General features: G+C 37.0%; 1 protein-coding gene across 3 annotated transcripts in view; it reads right to left on the reverse strand.

The window, feature by feature from the left end:
- Positions 1-282: 282 nt before the first annotated feature.
- Positions 283-14,637, reverse strand: part of DAPP1 (dual adaptor of phosphotyrosine and 3-phosphoinositides 1) — a 57,832-nt gene continuing 43,477 nt past the window's right edge. The window contains exons 5-9 of one of the 3 annotated variants that reach the window (XM_063610199.1): positions 11,249-11,296; positions 9,463-9,525; positions 8,686-8,771; positions 6,481-6,568; positions 283-462 (exon numbers count right to left, since the gene is read on the reverse strand). In XM_063610199.1, the coding sequence (XP_063466269.1) occupies positions 433-462; positions 6,481-6,568; positions 8,686-8,771; positions 9,463-9,525; positions 11,249-11,296 (315 nt within the window). In that variant the 3' untranslated portion in view covers positions 283-432. Of the gene's footprint in view, positions 463-2,459; positions 4,493-5,398; positions 6,047-6,480; positions 6,569-8,685; positions 8,772-9,462; positions 9,526-11,248; positions 11,297-14,637 lie in introns of those variants that run through there. The other 2 variants (XM_055296921.2, XM_055296922.2) reach the window with 2 other exon arrangements.

Here is a 14,637-nt window from a genome sequence, read left to right on the forward strand (position 1 = left end):
AATTCTACTGTTCGTAAAATGCTGTCAACCATCATCTTATGCTACAGTGAAAGCTTTCAGAAAAGGAAGATCAATTGATGCAGCAAACTTCATTTTTGTCTTATTTTCAGAAATTGCTGCAGCCACCCCAACCCTTAACAAGCATCACCCTCATCAGTCAACAGCCATCACCAACCAGGCAAGACTCTCCACCAGCAAAGCAATTGCAACTTGCTGAAAGCTCAGATGATCATTATAATCTTTTTTAGCAATAACTTTAGTATGAATTGGGAAACCAAAAAATGGTGTGACTTACTTTATTGCAATATTTGCTTTATTGTGGTGGTGTGGATCCAAACCTGCAATATCTTCAAGGTATGCCTGGATGGCTATACCAATGATGCATCTGGAACTGGGGAAATAACTGTAGGATGGGATCAGGGACCTGCTGGTCTAACTTCTCTGGCTCCAATCTTGCTTTTTCTGTGGAAAATATGGTCATTCTCAAATGCCTCCCAGACATTTCCGGAAGTCCTCATAGACCCTTCACATGTACTCCTGAAACTACATGGCATCTGCCATTTTTCTTTCTTTGTTCTTGCTCTCTGGGATGATTACGCCCCATAACCCTGGCCATTGTTGCTACTGCTAAGTCAGGCTGTGGCTGCTGTTGTCTACAAGGGCGCACAACCCTTGCTTAAGGCCAAGGGTGCCATCTTTGTTCACAGCTGAAAATGTGACACAACTTACAATCTCATTGTCCAGGCACTGGAGATCTGGTGAAATAGCTCTTTTAGATTTTGCTGAGGAGGGGCTGAGTAAACAGTCAAGAATGTGCTCTGAATCACCTTTCCCGTCTAATGATGCCTATATTCCATCAACAAATCCTGTGCACCTCAACCCTTCCTGTCTTCAGGTGAATTCTTTCTCAAGAAGGCTGTTTCCTTTTACCTGCCAGTCAGCTAGACCCGTGCTACTCACAACGTGGTCCACAGACTGGGCTATTGTGCACACTGTTTGCTAGCAAGATAAGTACAGAAATTCCAGTTTTAAGTGTTGAAAAACTTACAACAATTTGACATAGTAACTTTACGTCTATTGAATCTGGTAATAATAAACTGGGATTGTGATATTTGTATTTTTTGCTGGATTTTTCTAATAATTTATTGAATTCTATGAAATCTCAGTCTGTGATAGATTATAAATTTAAAAAAAAAGAAAATCAGATCCTTTGCCACAGATGGTTTAAGAAACTCTGCTTGACATCATGGTCAGACAGCCTGAACTCATAGTGAGCAGACCGTAGGCTCAGCCTGGCACTCTGCTATGTAGTACACTTGACTAGGAAGAGTTTGGTAGAAACATGGATTTGCTGCAGTGGATCTGAAGTAGTGGAGAGGGAAGGAAGTAGAACTGACCTTCTCCTTATAGTAGTTCTCTTGCTTTCTGCCTGAAACAGGGACACAGCATAATGCCCTGACCTGCATGCCAAGCCCTTGTGAGAAATAACGAGAGAGGAACTCACTCTCTTGCATGCCATGTGGTTGGGAAAAGAAGGGTCCTGCCCCAGCGAGTTCTCTGATGTCCAGGTGTTCTGGCATAGGGGGAAAGTTTCCCCCAGAAACAGTACAGATGCTCCTTGACTTATGATGGGGTTCCATTCCAATAAGCTCATTTTAAGTCAAAGATATCATAAGGAGAAAATGCATTTAATACCCCAATAGACCCATTGTGAAGTTGAACAATCCTAAATCCAATCATCATAAGTCAGGGACCATCTGTATTAGCTTTCCCTCACCATGTTGGTGTCGCCATTGGTCCAGACAAAACTGATCTTGTGGACCGGGATTTTCCCAGAGGGAATTCTGAGAATAACTGTGAATACTTTGTCTTAATGATAAGCTCATACCTGTTAGCAGACAGAGTATAATGCAGATAGCCCACTCTCTTTTCTCTTATATTCCCCCACTCTGATCTGCCATTGGCACAAAACATGCTCCCTCTTTTTGGACTTGGAGAAATAGATGAGGAACCCTCACAGGCTCCACTTAGGAGTTAGAATCATTTCTTTGCAGGACTGCTGAGGGCAGGCAAAACACCTAGTCTAGTACTAATTACATAGCAGGTACATGTTAGCTCACCCTTTTCATGTCAAAACCCTCCAACAAATTGTTGTATCCCCTGCTGAAGCACCTGCTCCATCATATAGCTTTGTGTACTTCTCTTACAGTAATGATCTTATTTACTGCTATATATATATATATATATGTGTGTGTATGTGTGTGTGTGTGTGTGTGTTTATTGTTCTCTCCATATTCAACTAAGAACTCTTTGAGGCCTTGGACTATTTCTTCAACTTCCAATCCTTTGTGGTTAATAGTCTAACTGAAGTGAATTCTTCATTGCTATTTATGATATTAATCAGTTGTATATTTCTTTCAAGTTACAAATACTAAAAATAAATTTTAATAGCAAAATAGTACATGCACAGCAAAATCATGCTCTTTTTAATAAACAAAGCCAAAGAATATAAATAAACAGGTTATGTTTTATAAAAGGTAAACATAGTAAAACAGTATTACCCACTCAAAGAAACACATTTGTTTCTAAGAAAACAAACATAAAACTACACATATCTGTGAGGATTCATTTGTAACTTCTGTTTTTTTTTTGTTGTTGTTGTTGTTTTGTTTTGTTTGTTTGTTTGAGACGGAACCTGACTGTCACCCAGGCTAGAGTGCAGCACTGCGATCTTGGTTCACTGCAACCTCCACCTCCCGGGTTCAAGCAATTCTCCTACCTCAGCCTCCTGAGTAGCTGGGATTACAGGCGCCTGCCACCATGCCCAGCTAATTTTTGTATTTTTAGTAAAGACAAGGGTTCATCATGTTGGCCAGGCTGGTCTCGAACTCCTGACCTCAAGTGATATGCCTGTCTTGGCCTCCCAAAGTGCTGGGATTACAGGCGTGAGCTGCCGCGCCTGGCCAGTAACTTCTTACTTTACAAACAACACAATACATTTTAACTTGACATTTGCTTTATCCTATATAATACAAACATAACAAAATACATTTAAAATGTTGTTGAAATATACAAAAATTTAATGTAATTTTTGCATCTGAGATGTTTAAATAAGAAACTTCTTTAACCAGGTATCCCTTTGGACTGCAAGAGCAGTTTATATCATAGCTTTGCAGCATAATCTTTTTACTCTCAGGCTCTTCAAGCATTTTTATCTTCTTTGAAACTTCTATCTAAACAAAAATAGTATTAAAAAAAACAGAAGGGGTTAGATTCTGCCAATGAACTGTGGACACCAGTATCTCATTCTTCTGTTTGTCTCCTTATTCTAGTTTGAAAAAGCTTTGGAACACGTTATTACCTATCATTATTACATATTTCTTGTAGTTTAGTGTTACTCCCCCAACTGGAAATAGAAGTTGCTCTTTAATAAGGCCCAGGGTGCTTAGGGAGCAATGCAAGATTTTTCTTACATCTCTTGGGCCAACCCTATACAACTAAATCTGGGAAAGAAACTGTTATAATACACTGTCCTTGAAAAGTTTCTTTCAGCTCATTTGGAGAAATGTTGGATAAAGATAACTTAGTGCTTACAAGTGCTCTATTATTATTAGTATAATAACAATAATTATTATTAAACTAAAAGTTATCTACTACTTTATCACCCTTTCTCAATTTATGTTTTTTCACTCTTTAAAACATTTACCCCAAAAGGGTGAAAATAATGGTTTAAAAATTGTACCTTCATTTACCTTTATTATACTACCTAATTGCCCATAGGACATCTACCTTTCACAGTTTTATCATTAGAAGCAAAGGACCTGCCAAATTTCTGAACATTTTAAAAAGAGAAAATAAATGCCACAAGCATTTTCCATTTTAGCTTTGGAAATGTTCTTGTTTTTTTGTATAAAGGGGGAAAAATTAAAAAAAACAAAACTCTCCCCTGAAAATATTTGATGTTTGCTATCTCAGTATAAATCTTGCAGAAGTCATCTAAGCCTCCAAGTATCTGTTTCCTTCCTGGTTAATAGCACAACCTGGATGTCAGACAGGCTGACCATGACTCAGAGTGGGACTCTAGGCAACTACTGTCAATAGGCTTGGGGACCACAATGAGTGAAAACAAAAGCCCTTACTCTTCCATTGTGTGTTCTAAGAGTGAGCAGACCTAAGAGTGGTGGTTTAAGCACTTTCTATCAGAATGGTGATCGCTTCAGTATTCTCAAGGAGATGGCAACATCATGGAAGGGCAGCAATGTGAGTCAGCAACGTGGTATATGGGTCCCAATCAGCATCTGCTTCTGATTTGTTTTTGAAAGAAAATCCTTAGTCGGTTTTCATTTGAAGCCTGCTGCAGATCACAGCATCAGGGAACATTCCACCTTGCTCCTGGGCCAGAGCATTCCTTGGCAAGAAAGATCTATTTAAAGATGAACGACTGAGATCGGATCGTGCCTTCCCCTTGGTTGAGCTGTTTTCTTATTTGTGACTGTAATAAAGTACACACATGTGTATCCATTACTGAGTGATTGTAATGAACCCTGGCTTCTAACAAATATTAAACATGACATGTTGATTAGTAAGGATGTCATACAACTCTAATTATCATGTGCTCACCCCCAACTATAAGCTAATTACCATGTGTCCAGAAAAATTTTCTGTATTTTTTTTTAGGACACATATTGTAAAGTGATTGCTAAAACATGTACAAATTGGGAATTGGTCTAATACTTATAGTAATCTATAAAATACAATACTATTCAACGAGTCAAAAGGAAGATATAGATCTAAAATTAATAATATGGAAAAATGTTCATAATAGATTGCTAAGTGAAGTGAGCAAATATAGAACACTAGCAAGTGATTTGTTTTGTTTGTAGTTTGTATATTATCAATAAAGATGCTATGGACATTACTGTAACATTTTTTAGTGAATACATGCACTCATTTCTCTTAGATATACACCTAAGCATGAAAATGCTGAATTATAGTGTAAGTATATGTATAGTTTTAAAAGAAACTGCCAAGCAGTTTTTCAAAGTAGCCGTACACATTTTCATTCTCTCTAGCAATGTAGGAGAGTTCTGGTTCCTTCGCATTTATGCTAATACTTGATATTGACAGTCTTCATTGTATCTGCTCTGAAGGGTGTGTAGTGAAACATCATTGTGGTTATTACTTCTAGCAAGTGATTACATTTTGTTTTTAAATATTTATGTGTAAAGAGAGAAGTCTAAAAGTGTGTATACTTGATATATTTTTCTATAATTCTTGTATAATGATTTTGTGTTACTTTGATAATTAAAAACAGAAAGAATAAGAAATTGATTCATATCTGAGCAAAGGTTTCACAAGACAAATTATCCCTCACTGAATAATAAATACATTGGAACAATTTAAAAATGAATGGTATATTTATTTGAATTTCAAACTGAAAAGATAACTGAAAGCAAAAGTCTCAGTATCTAGAAAGGAATTTTCATATATATCAGAAAATTTTGCAAAAAATAATTAAGAAAAATGTTTTATGTTTGAAATCATCTGGCTGGGCATGGTGGCTCACACCTGTAATCCCAGCACTTTGGGAGGCTGAGGCTGGTGGATCATTGAGGTCAGAAGTTCGAGACCAGCCTGGCCAAAATGGTGAAACCCCATCTCTACTAAAAATACAAAAATTAACCAGGCGTGGTGGCGAGCTCCTATAATCCCAGCTATTCAGGAGGCTGAGACACGAAAGTCACTTGAACCTGAGAGGCAGAAGTTGCACTGAGCCAAGATCACACCACTGCACTCCAGCCTGGGCAACAGAACAAGACTCTGTCTCAAAAAAAAAAAAAAAAAAAGAAATCATCAAAGCTTTCAAGATGGTATTTATAGGAAATTTTAGTCAGCTTTAAGGACAAGTTCTAGGCTAACAACTCACTAACTTGCAAGCACATGAAAAACGCGCAGAAGATTGGTGAAGTTTTATAAGTACTCACTCAGTCTTCTCCCCGGGAGATACACAGAGAGCAGACAAAATAAACCAGCTTTTGTCCCTGACCTGCACAAAGTGATGCTTACACTGGAAACTAAGCTAAGTTCCTCTGGCAAACTTTCTTCTCTAACAATTTAAAAGGCTTTTCAACTAGAGAAATATGTCAGCTTTCCTCTGTCAGACCTTCTGGTTCCAAATGACCCCCTCCAGACAAAACTGAACTCACTGACACACCTTAAAGGAAGTCTGATAGGTGGTTATTAGGCTAAGGCTCTACGTCTAAGACCCAAATATGGCTTAATTCTTTCTTTTTTACAACCCTGTCTCCATCTCTTCTCATGTCCCAGAAGAATTAACAGACTGTTCCGCAAGCCTGGAAGTAGACATCCAGACATCTCTTTGATTCTCGGGGCTAGTCTGACTCTTTTCATAGAAATATGTTTGAAATCATCAACATGTTATTTCTCAAGACTCGACATCTGAAGGCTTAAAAATCTCACCAATTTCCAGCGTAATATCTTGATCCACTCATCAGCTTCTACTCCGGTCTTTGCACAGAGATAAAATGTCCTGAATGGAAATACCAAACTAATAGGACAAAAGAAAGAACATAAGATATTGCAGATCATTAGCTATATATATATATTAGTTGAACACTAATTAGAGTATTGCAAGGGAAAAAAGAATTGATAAAAGGATCCAGGTAAGTACCTTGAAGTGTTGGTATATATGCACCTATTCCTGCCAGCAAACTGCAGAAATGTTAAGGAAGTTGTAGATTCATATTATTATTCCAAGTCAGATGTATATACTCGAATAAAACTTTGAAGAAGAAAGAAACATGTTCAGGACACCCCTAGATCCTTTTCTGGTTCATGTCTTAGGTTAACTCTAATACTTATGTGTTTATTCAGCTGATCTCTCAAAGATCTCTCAAAAACTTGTGCTATGATCCAAAGAATAAGCAAGACAGAGAAGTTTGCTAAAAAGAACTCATTTGTGTTAGCTTGCTTCAGTGAGGATAACTCTGCCTTCTGTGGTTGTAGGCAATTTCAACTATTGGGACAATAAAAAGAGACAATAAAACTCAATTAGTTATTTCTCCCATCTCTGGCCAAGAGTCAGTCTCTGCTGCAGGGAGTAAGAACTTTCCCACTGGAACAAAATACTTTTCCTAGATGTATAGTAATTTTTCATTTGACTGTGTCTGATTACCTAGTTAAAATTATGTAAGCGATAAGGTCAGCCCTAAATTACATACTGAACATACTTCCTGTACTTACAGTTGAGATGCAAAAATACCAAAAATCTTTTTTCTTTTTGTGAAAAAGCCTTCAGAAGGGTTTCTATATCTTAAAGCCTAAGCAGTATATTTTGTTGATGCCAGCAATTAAAGTTGAATAGGTAAGAGGTAAGTCCCTGTGCATAGAAGTTTGTAATACCTTGATGTGAGGTCTAGTGGAGGGCGAGTGGACAGTGGTGGGGAGGGAGTGATACAGTGCATATACTCGAAAACTGGTTTCTGACATTGTCATTGTTTGGCACTCCCTATGGGAGACATTATTAACTGTCTATTAATAGAGATAATTATCCCTTTCTCTTGCTAACAGAACCCCAGCAATAAATCCTAATTTGTTTAAGCCAATTATGATCAGCTGCTGGGGATGGCCATGGCACCCAATCTCATAGGGGAGTTTCTGGAGAAACATTGGTTTTCCTGATAAAAAGGGACAGACATGGATGATATCATCCCTACATCTGTCTTTGTACTTTGTTGAAAACATGAGACCCACAGGTGTAGTAGACACTCAAATCCTGAAGTAGCCAGCATAAGAAAAGGCCAGGAGAACAGTAGAGACCCTGGACCTGGTCTTGTCACCACAGCTGCTTGCCTCCTAATTTTTGGATATATGCGAAAAATAAAGGTCTGCTAGCTCACAGGGCATGTCTACGCACATTTTAAAAAGACACCCATTCTCAGTTGATATTATAGAATTAACATTAATTTCCTCAGGTGTAAAATGATATTGTAGTCCCATATGTGATATTTCATTCTTAGAAGACACATACTAAAGTCTTTAGGAATAAAGTACCATGATGTCTGCAACTTACTTTCAATTGGTTCAGGAAAAAAAAAAAGTAGATAGACTAGGATAAAGCAAATATGGTAAGATATATTAATAACTGCTATGGAGGGTATATAAACATATGTCTTTCAACTTGTGTATGCTTGAAAAACTTTAAAATAAAAGGTAGTGGGAAATAAGACATTCCTTTATCAAGACTCTTCTCTCAGTTAGAACATTTTTATAACATACTGATTACATTAGAACAAAATATTTTTGTGCCATCTGCCAGAAATTGTCAAAACAATACAAATCACCTATCATTAGAGTCAACAAAGTTATAAATAAAATGAGAGAGAAAACCTCAAAGAAATTAAATTGTCTAAGATGTGAATGGCATCCTCTATGTGAGTCATACTTCTCCAGCACACAACGTAAGCTGAGCTGACCTGCCTGTTTGTTTAAGCTACTTTAAATGAGGTGTTATGTCACGCTTAGCTGAAAACACTCCTTACATGTAGGCATGCCCCTCAGATCTAAACTTTGTAGACATTAAGATATACAGCTTTCTATTCCTTAGCCAAAATAAGTGTCTGGCAAGAAGACATTAAAAAACGTTTTCTTTATAAAATAACTTACCAAAAACAGTTTACCCTTTCTTGTGAATAATCAAATTGTACAGCTGAACATTCTGTTAGGTCAAGGATTCGAATTGGTTCTGGTGACTAAATAAAATAAAAGGCAACATATGTCATCATGAGAAAAAAAACCAGACAAATCTGTCCCTCAGTTATTCCTCTAACAAGTCTTCCACTATGTGCAATTGTCAAATTTCCTTTCACTAACAGGACTGACAATAGAAAAGCCCTACCAAGGGAAGTCCTTGGTTTTGGAATGAGCCTTTCATAAAACTGGGCATTAAGATGCTACCTTCATCAATTTACTGATGAAGATAGATTTTAACACATGGAAGAGGGGCATATTTTTCTCTCATTTTTTAAAACTTCTACTTTCTTAGAAATGTTATATAAGAAAAGTGAGAAAAAATAACTTTAAATTGGCTTAATGAAATGGGCATGGGAAATAGAGAAACTGTATTTTTAATAAAGGGACAAATTGCTGCAGACAGACAGTTAATAAATTGTGGCAAGAGAATAATTACATTGCCCTAAACAGAGGGAATTATGTGCCCTGGGGAACTATAGTTTAGCCAATCCAAGACAGCAATTTCTGGGATATACATCTCATCTTTGCAAAATAACTCTGCTTATTTCAGGAATCAAGAATTCATAACTCCAATCATTTATTAGGTGTTTCAGGTGGATATAAAAATAATTTCAGAGATTTTAAAGACATAAGTTTCTTTCATCTAGATAATTGATTTTTAAAGGAAAAATATATTATCACGTTTCTCACCATCTGGTCTTTGAAGTATTTCAGTTCATTCCTGTGCAGAGTAAACCATCTTGTTTTCCAGGTCTGAGAAAAACACACACACATACAAACACACACACACAAAGTTTTGAATACAGGAATGTAATATTTGAACCAGATGATTTACTTTCATTTTAAAAGTACCTAAAAAATTAAATACTATAACCCTGAAAAAACTCTTGTGTGTCATTTCTGAGAAAAAAGCTTCAAAATATCTATAAAAATTAAAATAATTTCATGCATTAAGCTCATAATGAAGGCAGATATATCATAAGTGTATTTTTAAATGCAAAAAGAATTAGTCTATCGTAAATATTCAATGTGATTTATAACAAAAATGAAGGCAGATATATCATTAGTATATTTTTATTTTTTTTTATTTATTTTTTATTTTTTATTTTTATTTTTTTGAGACGGAGTCTTGCTCTGTCACCCAGGCTGGAGTGCAGTGGCCCGATCTCGGCTCACTGCAAGCTCTGCCTCCCGGGTTCACGCCATTCTCCTGCCTCAGCCTCTCCGAGTAGCTGGGACTACAGGCGCCCGCCACCACGCCCGGCTAATTTTTTTTTTTGTATTTTTAGTAGAGACGGGGTTTCACTATGGTCTCGATCTCCTGACCTCGTGATCTGCCCGCCTTGGCCTCCCAAAGTGCTGGGATTACAAGCGTGAGCCACCGCACCCGGCTATCATTAGTATATTTTTAAATACAAAAAGAATTAGTCTATCATAAATATTCAATGTGACTTATAACAAACCACTACAATTTCCATTTTATTAACTCTATAATAAAAATAAATATTGTTCTTTGAGTACCTAATATGGACGATATACTATCGTTGGAGGCTTTATATATTATATCCAATCCTCACAAAACAATGCCAGTATTATTATTCTTGTCTTACAAATAACAAAACTGAGCTTTAGGAACCCTGACTCACGTGACATTCTAAACCTTGCCTAAGAACTCCAAGGTATCAGTGGTAAAAACCGTCATTGCCTGCTGTTACCTTCTTATATACAAACAGCATCCTACTCTATCCTGGGTGGCAATGTGCCCAGTTAAAAGAAGTAACAGAGGATTTAAACATAAGTATGCTATGAATATGAATACTCTCTGTCCTCAGGGAGCGTTCGATCTAGAAGGGACACAAATAATGAAATTATTTAGGCTAATTCCAAGCACGCCAGTGTCTGTGAGAGGTTAAATACCGTGACTCTTAAAACAAGAAGGAGCAGATACATTCCATGAAGGTCTTCTTGGCACATTGAGATGAAACAAAGAAATTCTAAAGGTACAGTCTCATAAATGGGGAAGATTTGGATACTCTGAACTTGTAAGAACTAAATTGTGTTTTTCTTTGGATTTTATAACATAGTTTCAGTAGCATCAGTGATGTTTTTGGCCTATCTTTAAGGAAACATTTTATACAATTTTGACTTCTTCCTTGTTTTAGAAAAAGAAGGAAAGATGTTCTAGAGTTAACTTGCTATCTTCATCCTCAATCATTCCATTCAGAGGACTATGTTTTATTGACTTTTAACTGCAGGCTACACCTATGCAGGGCTTTGTCAAAAAATAGTCAAGTCATTTTCCAGAATTTTGACTAATAAGCCATAAAAATGAACTCTTGAGTCAGGTAAATATTACAAGTGGGTTAAAATAAGCAGGCAATTATGCTTCCAAGAAAAACTATCAAGATGAGAATTGAGTCTACATGACGTGTTCTCTTTTTCTGTGGCTGGCATGAGCAAAACCACACTTCCTTACCTTGACCAGGCCTCCCTGTTTGGTGAGGTAACCTTCTTTGGTGCCCAGCTGAAAAAGAAAAGCACTGAGTGAAGCCCAGAACTGTCACAACAAGACGTTTGTCCTTCCTTTCCTATCCTATTTTTAAATGAAGAATGTTTGCCTTTGATCTTTAAATTACTGTCTATCATTTTTCACCTAGGGACTAGAAAAGCTTCCATGTGCTGTGAGAGATTGTTTTCAGACTGGATCTACTGGTGTCATTCTGTAGCTACTAACTCCAGTTAGCAATTTGCAAACAATAAACCACATCGTTTCACTTATAAAAGTCTGTGTTTGTCAAAGTGTGTCATGTGAAATCCAGCTGTTTGGATTGTTACAGGGTTATTAGCACATAAACACGCACACATCTACTGTCAATACGTTTGGGAGAGCGGATTAAGAAAACTAAAAGGATGTTTTTACTTCAGGGCTTCCCAGAGTCTGTATTATGCTAATATACTTTGTAAATTTTTAAGAGGGAACCTTAGAAACAGCATTTTTACCATTTATTTTATCACATAATCCTCCTCCCCACCCCCACACTCTCTTGAGATCCATGTTCCAAGAAACAGACGGTCAGGAGTGTAGATTTATTTACACGTGATTTATCCAAAATGAATCTGAAATAAGAATGAACCAGTTCTTTTAACTCATGTTGTCATTAATTCAAACGTAAAAATAATAGCACACACTTACCTAGCACCTATGAAATATAAGGAAGGCTGGAGAATTGTGTGAACAGAAATTTGCATAAGAAAAGTAGCCTAACATCAAGAAATTTATCATTTCATAAATTCCAGAAGAAATTCAATTTGTGGTAGAATATTTTGTTCAAATGTGATGTTATCATATGTCTTAGTAAGAAACAAAATTAACAAAAATTGGGAAGTGATTTGGTTGACAACAAGGTTCTTTCTATGGTAATTTCCAGAATATTTTTTTCTGAGGTGAATTTTCCCAACCAAATAAAAAGAGGAACAACCATCTCTACCACAATAAAAAGAGTTAAAGCAGGAAATAAGCAAACACTTCTTTTAAAATCTTATGATATAAAAGTAAGGATAAACTACCCAAATGTTCACTTAAATAATATTAATCAATATTAGTGAATTTGATATCTCATAATCGGTGTGATTTATTTTGACATTAAATAAATTGAATTGACTTAATTGAGTTTAGGTGTTATAGCAATGACAAAAAGTAATTATTTTGGGCTGTTGCAGGTTAAAACCTGTAGAGGCAAAATAACTAGGAGTAAATTGTTATATAAAAGATCCTGATAGAATTATTTACTAAAATCAAGCTAGGGAATAATCCTATCTTACCTCCACCCAAACAATATACTATCAGTGTAGTATTTTTCTAAGGTTTTGATAGGTAAGTAGAAGGCTGCATGGGAAAGCAATGAGACTATTAATTTTATTCAGAGTCTCAAGATGTAAGAAAGTAAATAATTATAGAGCACATTTATCTTTAAAAATCTGTGATCTGTAGTAGAAAAGCTGTTTATAAGAGCCCCCATTCGGGTACCATCTAAATGTTCAACAACAAAGGACTGTCCTTCCTGACATCCTACCTACCTACTTGCCTACCAGCCTTAAATGAAGTCAGAAGCCAACAGGTCAGGTGAAGCAAGGCAGGCATCGATGTGTGAGTGGAGGGCTTTCAAGCACCTTAGTACCGGGTGGTGGAGCCCAAGCAGGCACAGGGAGCCTCTGTGTGGACAATGGCAGTGATGGTGGCAGCAGCAGCTGTGTGCGAGGCATTGAAGCCTGGCAGGGTGTGGAGGGCTTCTGCATGAAGGGGTGGAGGAGGCAGCTACTGCACAGTTTCAGAGCTGAGTTGGGCTAGGTGGGCATCTGTAGTGAGGGTGGGAGCAGCAGTGGCCTGGAACTGGGCATTGAAGCATGACTGGGTGATTGGAGTGTCAGGGTAGGGGCTGGATAGCAGAAACAGCAATAGGAGATTGCTTATATTCAATTGATCATCACATGAGTAAGTGTACTGAGGAGAAGATCCATATTTTCTCACTGTGGGAGAAGGGAAAACACTAGAATGAACTTTGTGGTATTGGAAGTACTGTTGTGAACTCACGGATGGATGAATGAATCGATAAATACAGATGTAAAAGTATGTATGTGTACATATGTATATACATACATATTTTCCCAGCTCTGCTCACTGAGTGGGCTGGGAGAGTGACATCCTGATAACAATAATCACATAGTACCTAGATGTCAATTTCTAAAGTACTATTCTGTGGAAAAAGAGCAGAGTTTCTTGGAGAGACAGCTGGTTCTAGAGCTGGGTACAAAGAAAAAACAAGATAAGTCTGGATCTTCTTGCTATTCAGAAAGTAAGAAAGTTCTTAAAAGAATTTTGAGGCCAGGCCAGGCACGGAGGCTCACAACTATAATCCCAGCACTTTGGGAGGCCGAAGCATGACGATTGCTTGAGCCCAGGAGTTCAATACCAGCCTGGTTAAAATGGTGAAACCTTGACTCTACAAAAAACAAAAAACAAAAAAAAAAAGAAAGAAAATACAAATATTAGCTGGGAGTGGTGGTGCATAACTATAGTCCCTGCTACTCAGGAGGCTGAGGAGGGAGAGTCACCTGAACCCAGGAGGTCGAGGCTTCATGAGCCGTGATCACACCACTGCACTCCAGCCTGGGAGACAGAGTGACAGAGTGACACACTGTCTCCAAAAAAAAAAAAAAAAATTATTTTTGAGGTCGTATGAACACAGACACCACTTGAAAGGGCTCTTTCCCTGACTGGCCAAATCAGAGAAATTTTGAAGGATCAAAATAAATAATGATAGTCATGATTATAACCATTTGATATAAAAATGATTGAAAATTTTGAACAATAAAAAGCTTTTCCTTACAGTAGAATGACAACCAATGAATGTAAAAAGGAATAAGAGAATCAAGAGAGTCACCATTTGGTAACAATCATAGTAATGATTAAAACAGCCAAGAAACATCAGTAAATGCTAAAATTGGCAAGTAAAAATTTAATAAGTAACAGAATATTCTTATAGTCTCAAATAACCTCACCCCAAATATTTTTTAATAACAAAGGGAATATGGTGACTTTAGAGTGAAGAAACCTGGCAGACACCACTTAAGTAATCAAACACACCATAATGCGACAGACTGCAATTGTGTTCCATCTGAGAAGATGCAGTGAGAAGTGCAAACACAGCATCACTTTTGTGGTATTTGTACTCAACATGAAAAAACCTGTATCTAATCATGATTCAATATCATATAAACCAAAGTTGGGAAACAATTTACAAAATAACTGGCCTTTAAGTTTCAGATGTGTCAAAGTCAGGAAATTAAGGAAAAACTGAGGAAGTG

The sequence above is a fragment of the Symphalangus syndactylus genome, chromosome 10 (assembly GCF_028878055.3).
Source record: "Symphalangus syndactylus isolate Jambi chromosome 10, NHGRI_mSymSyn1-v2.1_pri, whole genome shotgun sequence".
In the NCBI taxonomy this organism is placed as follows: Eukaryota; Metazoa; Chordata; class Mammalia; order Primates; family Hylobatidae; genus Symphalangus; species Symphalangus syndactylus.